The 8,494-nt window shown below is 63.0% G+C and overlaps 1 protein-coding gene across 1 annotated transcript; it reads left to right on the forward strand.

Annotated features, from left to right (window-relative positions):
• The first annotated feature begins 480 nt into the window (after positions 1 to 480).
• Positions 481 to 8,063, forward strand: Mex3d (mex-3 RNA binding family member D). The gene is made up of 2 exons (XM_090339136.1): positions 481 to 1,122; positions 6,660 to 8,063. Exons 1-2 carry the CDS (start codon positions 534 to 536, stop codon positions 8,048 to 8,050), a joined length of 1,980 nt encoding a protein of 659 aa, XP_090195262.1. The 5' UTR covers positions 481 to 533; the 3' UTR covers positions 8,051 to 8,063.
• The last annotated feature ends 431 nt before the right edge of the window (positions 8,064 to 8,494 follow it).

The following is an 8,494-nucleotide window of genomic DNA, read 5'->3' on the forward strand; positions in this document are numbered from 1 at the left end:
AGGAGGACGCGCGCCGGCGGTGGGGGCGGGGGAGCCCGCGGCCCGGGCGAGCGGCGGGCGGACCCACCCACCCACCGCGGCGGCGGCCGCACGTGCGAGCGCTCGACCGAGTCCCAGCCCGCGGCGGGGGGCGGGGCCGCCACGGGACCGCGGCGGGGGCGGGGCCGCCCCGCGCGTGCGCGCTGCCGGCGCCCATTGTTGGGCGCGGTGACGTCGCGGGGCGGGGCCGGGGCGGGGCCGGCGGCCCGGGAGGGCGGGCGGCGGGAGGGCAGGAGCGTCCCGCGCCTCCGCCGCCGCCTCGGCCGCCAGGAGCCGCCGCAGCCCGCGAACACAGAGAGTCCGGCCGCCCCCCGGCCCGGGCCGGCCGAGCAGCCCCGCGCCGCCGCCCCGCCCGCCGCCGCCCCGCCCCGCCGCTGGATGCCGGCGGCCGGCGGCCGAGCTCGCAGAGGCGGAGGGCGGCGCGGGCGGCGGCGGCGGCGCGGGCGGCCGGCGGCCGAGCGGCGAGAGCGCGGGCCCGAGCGCTAGCGCCGGCCATGCCCAGCTCCACCGGCCAGCCCGACGGCGGTGGGGGCGGCGGGCCGGGGGGCACGGCGGCCGGCGGAGACCCCAGCCCGCGCCCCCCACCCCCAGGCATCGAGGAGGCCGCGCCCCGGCCGCCGCCCGAACCCGACGACGCGGCCGCCGCGCTGCGCCTGGCGCTGGACCAGCTGTCCGCGCTGGGCTTGGGGGGCGCTGGACCCCCAGACGAGGAGGGGGCGGCGGCCGGCAGCGGAGACGGCGCGACGGCCAGCGACGCGGACGGCGGGAAAGCCGAGCCCGCGCCCCCCGACGGGCCGGAGTCCGGCGCGCCCCTGGCCATGGCGCCCACCGTGGCGGTGGCCGTGGCGCCCGGCGCGCTGCCGCTGCTGGAGCCCGACGGCAGCCCCCCGCCGCCGCCGCCGCCCCGGCCGTCGCCGCCCGACGTGTTCGCCGGCTTTGCGCCCCACCCAGCCGCCCTGGGTCCCCCGACGCTGCTAGCCGAGCAGATGAGCGTGATCGGCAGCCGCAAGAAGAGCGTGAACATGACGGAGTGTGTGCCCGTGCCCAGCTCGGAGCACGTCGCCGAGATCGTGGGTCGCCAGGGTGAGTGGCCACCGTCGGGGCGTCGCCATCCCCGGAGGGGTTCTTCCCGGTCCCCCCCCCCTGCCCCCTCCGCCCGCGGACAGACACCGGGCACTCGGACACGCCCCGCGTGGGCTCCGGCCATGAGGCCGCCTTTGCTGCCTTTGTCCAGCCGCCGGCAGCGGGAGAAAGTTGGGCGCAGCCGGTGCTCCTCCCCTCGTGCTCTGCCCGCTGCTCCCTTTGTCTGGGGCCCGGGTGTGCAGCCGGTGTCCGGGCTCCCGCCGCTGGCCGCGACACCCGAAGAGGATGAGGCTCTGTGGATCTGGGCGGTGGGGCATGGGACGGGGCAAACCCAGGGGTTTTTTTTGGGGGGTGGGGGGAGGTTGCCGTAGGGGGGCCACCTCCAGGGTCAGAAGGGAATTCTGGCACGACAAAGAGGGCACATTCCGGGTACCTCTCAGCTGGACAGCCTGCGGTCCCAATTGGGGTGGGAGTGTGCGCCCGATGGCCGAGGACCTTTGTCCCACGCTCCCTCCGCTCCCCGGAACCGGGATCTAAGGGTGCAGAGACTGGGTTTGGAGAGCAATCCTACAGCCCTCCTCTGGCAGGCTGACCCCTGGGCAGGCCCTGGAGTGTGGGGGTCCAGGCTGCAGCGTTGTGGGAGCGTCCCTGTTGCCGCCCCATTGTTCTCTTTGTTAAGAGAGCCAGGCAGAGATTCGCAGGGTGACATCAGGCTGGCCGATGCTCATTGGCCCTCGAGCTTCGGGGCGGGCAGGCGGGTGGTGGTGGGCAGTGCCCAGCCCAGCACACACCCACCGCCCGTTAGAACCCTGGAGGCCTGCCCCACCACCTCAACTTTCTCCCTGGCCTCCCACCCACTGCTTCCACTCCTAGGTCCCTGCCCACAGCCTGCGCTATCAGCCAAGTCTGAGATCTTGGGGTAGGGTCTGGGTTACCCTTCACATACCCCCCTCCCATGGGGGTGTGACCATGTCTCTGGACCCTCTGTAACCCAAGCCAGGGGAAGGGTGTCAAATGTTGAATTTGCAATGTCACCTGACTCCCTGCACTAGATTGAGGACCACAGTGATGCCCTGACCACCTCTGCAGCTTTTCCTTACTTCCTGGTGGGTGGGGCAGTTAGCCAGCTAGCCCTCCTGGCTCTCATTCATTTGTCTACTCACTCCAGGGAGGTGAGTGGGGCATTGTGCCAGACCTGGAGACCCACCATGAGGCGTGGCACATGGTTGGTTCTCTGAGCCCTGCTGTCCCCTGTGCAGCAGCTCTCGTCACACTGCCGCTGTCGTCTTATTTTGCTTCCCCACCCCTGCTCCCTAAACTGTACTTGGGGAACCTTAGCACAGGTGTCAGGTGGTGGCACTTCTGGGCAGTGGAGGGTGAGGTGTGGCTCCATGTGAATAGAGGGCACCCACACCTGAGGAGATCTCCAGCTACTCAGGTGGTGTCCAGGGTCAGGCAGAGGGCACTTGGCATTGTGGAGAACCAAACCCAGAGGCATCAGGCCCAGCCCGACCTCCTGGTGTGCATCTAGAATGCTTTGTGAGGTCCTGATGTGGTGGGCAGCAAGGCAACCCCTGCATGTTCACACACACACACATCCTGGACAATGGCTATGACCATTGGGAAATGGCAGCCCCTCTCTGTGATGTGGGGATATCTCCTCTCTTGGGGTTGTCTCAGAGATGTTCACATAAGATGCTGGTTTTAGTCCTGTGTCCACGTCACACACAGTAACCTCATAGGTGGGAGGCAGGTCCCCTGAATATCAGAACAGGCTGTTAGCTTTAGTAATCCATGCTTCTAGAACCATCTGTGGCTCCCAGCTTCTCCCACACACCGGGATCTTAGATACATCTATCAAGGTCCTTCCAGCCCTAACCTTCTGATCACGTATCCTATTCTCCACCTTGGTGATTCTCTGAGCTTCTTATTCTTTTCTGTCAAACCCTAGGATTTAGCAGGGCATTAGTGGCTGGTCCCTGTAATTCTAGCTACTCGAGAAGCTGAGATCTGAGGGTTGAGCCTCAAATCCAGCCTAGAAAGGAAAGTCTATGAAACTCTTAATTCCACTTAACCAGCAAAATGTTGGAAATGAAAGTAGAGCTGTGGCTCAAAACCCCAGTTCTAACAATGTGCACATACAACAAAAACTAGCCAGGTGCCAGTAGCTCATGCCTGTAATCCTAGCTACTTAGGTTGAGATCTAAGGGCCCAGACCAGCCCAGGAAAGTCCTTCAGATTCTTATCTCCAATTAACTGCCCAAAAAGCCAGAAGGAGAGCTTTGGACCAAGTGGTAGAATTCTAGCCTTGAGCACAAAATCTCAGAGACAGCAGTTAGGCCCTGAGTTCTGACTGGAAAAAAACACAAACAAAAAACACCATCACGTCTAGGGGTACCCATCTCCTAGACCGCAGCCACCTGACCTCCCTTGACCCAGAGCGAGCACCTCCCTCACACCCTGCTGCTGTTTTCCCAGTCTTAGGGTGGGTTCAAGGGATTTCTGCACACAGTAGAGTTATTGACAGCCCCTGCAAGCTTAGTAGGCTCAGCTAGGACTCTGAATGGAAGATACTTTTTTCTCATTCCTTCCTTGCTACATACTTCTCTTTTTTCATGAAGTTTTGGTGCCCAGGGCCTTGTACTTATGAAGAGCCTGTATTACTGAGCCACACCTCCAACCCCAAGACCTTTTTTTTTTTTTTTTTTTTTTTTGCCAGTCCTGGGCTTGAACTCAGGGCCTGAGCACTGTCCTTGGACTTTCTCAAGGCTAGAGCTCTACCACTTGAGCCTCAGCACCACTTCCGGCTTTTTTCTTTCTTTCTATGTATGTGGTACCATGGAATTGAACCCGGGTCTTCATGCATGCTAGGCAAGCACTTTAACCACTAGGCCAAACTCCCGGCCCTCAAGACCTTTATTTTATTTTATTTTATTGTCGGTCATGGGGCTTGGGCTCTATGCCTGAGCTCTTCAGCTCAAAGCTTCCACCCTACACCTTGAGCCACAGTGCCACTTCCAGTTTTCTAGAGGTCAATTGGAGATGAGTCTCACGTTCTTCAGTGCCCGGACTGGCTTTGAATGGTGATCCTCAGATGTCAGCCTCCTGAGTAGCTAGGATTACAGGCGTGAGCCACCGTGCCCAGCTCCCAAGATCTTCACTGAATGTTTACTATGTACTGCACCTGTTCCAGTATTGCCAAGGATATAATGTAGGCAAAGTCCTGGAATCGGGGCAGACTGTCTTCTCCCTGACATCAGCCTCAGTCATTGGGTTTGACTGGGAGTCATCTTTCCCAGGCGCTCTCTGTCCTAGGCTCTCCTTGGAACTTGTCATCCTGCCTTCAGAAAGGAGGGGAAGAGTCTGAGGCTTCTGGGGAGGTAGTCCCTGGAGTTGGAATCCTGGGGGCATAATTCTTGTGGTAGCCCCTAAACTCAGTCACTCCTAGCCCCCCCCCCCCCACCGTCCCCCTCCCCCGGGGCTTTACTGCAGCCATCACCTTCTCTGGCACTGTGCCAGGAAGGAGTGTGTCAGGTTCCCTCTGGGGCGCCCAGTTAGCCCTCCTCCATGCTAGCCACATCGCAGCGCCTAGTGCTCCAGCTGAGGTGCAGTTGGTGACCTGGGCTGCCCAGAGGGACAGGGACCACAGTCCTCAGGGCTGAGCCAGGTTGGGGAAAATGAGTCTGTGGGTATTATGGGTACCAATGAGGCGACTTGACACCAGAACCTCCTGAAGGAGGGCAGGATTAGGGACAGGGAAGAACCTTTCCTAAGCTGGCCACCCTCCTGTTCACCCATCTTGGGTCTAGGCTGAGGGCTGCTGTCCCCCTTTGCCACCTCCCAGTATCTTCAAGCTGAGCCCCTGGGACTCCCCAGCAACCAGTCCTGCTTTCTGCCTTCCTGACCCAGCATTGTATCTGTGCCTTCTCAGGGTCACTGTGTTGGCCCTGCTCATTTTGTATCTTTTCCTCCTGGAGATATTAGCAGCACTCTCACCTTCTCAGGACATCCCTTGGTGCTCCTGAAATGGTGCCTCGGTGTCTCTGCTTCCCACGGTGTGGGGGATCTCCCTAGACTTTGGCCAAAGATGTTTCAAAGGTCCCCAGTGGCAAGGACTGGGCAGGCCACATCTGGTTTTTATATCCTGGACTGCCCACCCAGCCCCTGAGTAAAGTGTCCTGTAAAAGACTTCTGTCACTGTCACACACATACTCCTGGGTCCCTGTAGGTCACAGCCCAGCCTAGTGAGCATCCACAAACCCCAGTGCTGTGTCTCCTAGCTATCCCGTGTCCTGGCCTAGGACCCCTGCTGCTGGGCTTGAGAGCCCAGGTCCCCTGGGCATGGGGCCTGACAGCAACGGAAGGACTCGTTGTTTGCACTTTGTCAGCTGCCATGTCCCCACACGTGCCGGAGGAGTTACAGTCCTGGCACATTTGTGTTCATTTCCTGAGGCCGACTGCTTGAAAGAGTAGAAATTGTCGGACAAAGGTAGCTTGCAGGCTCATGCTTATAATCTGGTTTAGAAGTCTGAGATCCTGAAGATCACAGTTTGAAGCCTGCCAGGGTAGAAAGAGATTGAGTCTGTGAGACTCTTATCTTTGATTAACCAGCAAAATGCCAGAAGTGAAGCAGTGGCTCCAGTGGTAAAATACCACTGTATCTTAAGGGGGGGCGGGGAGCCAAGCAAGAGTATAAGACCTGGGCCAGGAGTTTGGCCTACTGGTAGAGTGCTTGCCTAGCATGCTCAAAGACCCAGGTTCAATTCCTCACTACCACATACATAGAAAAAAGCCAGAAGTGGTGCTGTGGTTCAAGTGGTGGAGCTCTAGCCTTGAGAAAACCCAAGCTCGGGCCCTGGATTCAAGCCCAAGAGAGTGTAAGACCCTGAGTTCAAGGACCGCCCCCCCCCCCAAGCCAATACCAGCACCATAAAAAGTAGACATTTGTTTCCACTCAGTCCAGAAACCAGACAACAGGCACCCAGGGACAGGCTTTTTTCCTGAGGCCTAGCGGCATCATTCTTGCTGCCTCCTTGTACCTGGCCTGTGGCTGCTTCACCCCAGGCTGTCCCTTCTTACAGTCCTGTTCCACTTGGGACCCACCTTCTTCCTTCCACCCAGTATGCTGGTATTTTTAACCACACCAGCAAATCCCTCCCCACTGTTATAACAAAGCCCCTACAGCCGGGTCGTTTATGAATGACAGAAAGTGTTGCATGCGGTTCTGGAGGATGGAAAGGCCATGATGAAGGTGCCAGTGGGAGGGGGGGCGCTGACCTCACCCCCTGGAGCCCCACCTCTTAATACGTCACTAGGCATCTCCTAGCTTGGGTGTGTGTGGGGAGGGGGGAATCTTCAGTCCTGCAGCTGCAGTGGGTATGAATTGCTGACCTAGGACAGATTCTTGGTTTGCTTTCTGGTGGGGGGCGGTCACCATGGCTGGTGATGGTGGCTCTAGGCCGAGCCTGTTCTAGGCCGCAGCCCGTGGTCACCTGGTCTGGGTGCTGTTGGTCACGGGGTCTCCCCTCCCCTTTCAGGGTGCAAGATCAAGGCCCTGCGCGCCAAGACGAACACGTACATCAAGACTCCCGTGCGTGGGGAGGAGCCGGTCTTCATCGTGACGGGCCGCAAGGAGGACGTGGAGATGGCTAAGCGCGAGATCCTTTCGGCGGCCGAGCACTTCTCCTTGATCCGGGCCACGCGCAGCAAGGCCGGCGGGCTGCCGGGCGCCGCCCCGGGCCCACCCAACCTTCCGGGCCAGACCACCATCCAGGTGCGCGTGCCCTACCGCGTGGTGGGGCTGGTGGTGGGGCCCAAGGGGGCCACGATCAAGCGCATCCAGCAGCGGACGCACACGTACATCGTGACGCCCGGGCGCGACAAGGAGCCCGTGTTCGCCGTCACCGGCATGCCCGAGAACGTGGACCGCGCGCGCGAGGAGATCGAGGCGCACATCACGCTGCGCACCGGCGCCTTCACGGACGCGGGCCCCGACAGCGACTTCCACGCCAACGGCACCGACGTCTGCCTGGACCTGCTGGGGGCCGCCGCCAGCCTCTGGGCCAAGGCCCCCCACCCGGGGCGGCGGCCCCCCACGGCCGCGGCCGGCCTCCGCGGGGACAGCGCCCTGGGCGCCCCCGAGGCCTTCTACGCGGGCAGCCGCGGGGCGCCGCCCGTGCCGGACACGGGCCCCGCCAGCCCCTACGGAGGCTCTGGCAACGGCGGCTTCACGTTCGGCGGGGACGGGCCCGGCGCCCCCGCGGGGACCTCCGCCCCGGAGGACTGCGACTTCGGCTTCGACTTCCTGGCGCTGGACCTGACCGTCCCCGCCGCGGCCACCATCTGGGCGCCCTTCGAGCGCACCGCGCCCCTGCCCGCCTTCAGCGGCTGCGCGGCCGTCAACGGGGCCCCGACGCCCGCGTCGTCCGGCGCGCGGCGCAGCAGCGGGGCCGCCACACCGCGCCACTCGCCCACGCTGCCCGAGCCCGGCGGCCTGGGCCTGGAGCTGCCGCTGGCCCGCCGCGGAGCCCCGGACCCCGTGGGCGCCCTGCCCTGGTGGCCGCCGCAGAGCGCCCTGCCGCCCTTCTCCGGCGGCGCCGGCTTCGCCGCGGCGCCCTCGCTGCCCGGGGCCGCCGCCGCGGCCGCCGCCGCCGCCCTGGAAGCCGCGGCCCCGGAGGGTGCCCGCAAGCCCCCCGCGGCCGCCGCGGCCAGCGCCTCCGAGGCCCCCGCGGCCCCCGCCCCGGGCCCTGCCGTGGCCCTGGCGCGCGAGTGCGTGGTGTGCGCGGAGGGGGAGGCCATGGCCGCGCTGGTGCCCTGCGGCCACAACCTCTTCTGCATGGACTGCGCCGTCCGCATCTGCGGCAAGAGCGAGCCCGAGTGTCCGGCCTGCCGCACGCCGGCCACCCAGGCCATTCATATCTTTTCGTAGCGCGGGCGGGGCGGGCGGGCGGGCGGGGCCGGGCCGCGAGGGCCACGCGCGTCCGCATCAGCTTTAACTCGTGTGCCAGGCGTGGAGACGGCCGGCCCGCGGCCCAGCGACAGCCCCTCGGGGCCGGATGAATGACAGTATTGAGTGGAGCGGAGAGAGAAGGCCTGCTTGCACTTTTTATTTAAGACACCCCCTCCCCAGGGCAATCTTAAAACAAAACATGATTTTTACCACTCTCCTTCCTCGTCCTCCTTTTGTACGTAAGCCGTTTTGAATTTCAGTGTTCTCCCGGCCGGTCTCGGACCACGTGGACTCTTCCAGAGAAAGAGGGGGTGGTGTTGGGATCCCCCTTTTTTGGGGGGGGTAACAGTTCTCTATGTCAGCCACCGGGCGGCTGGACAGGGGGTGGGGAGGGGGCGGGAAGCGGGGGCGTCCCAACCAGAA

The sequence above is a fragment of the Megascapheus bottae genome, chromosome 1 (assembly GCF_031878675.1).
Source record: "Megascapheus bottae isolate mThoBot1 chromosome 1, mThoBot2.hap1, whole genome shotgun sequence".
NCBI lineage: Eukaryota > Metazoa > Chordata > Mammalia > Rodentia > Geomyidae > Megascapheus > Megascapheus bottae.

Coding starts and splice junctions, on each gene's coding strand:
- Mex3d (XM_090339136.1), top strand. CDS start 534: ATGCCCAGCTCCACCGGCCAGCCCGACGGCGGTGGGGGCGGCGGGCCG. Junction 1,123..6,659: donor CGAGATCGTGGGTCGCCAGG/GTGAGTGGCCAC, acceptor CTCCCCTTTCAG/GGTGCAAGATCAAGGCCCTG.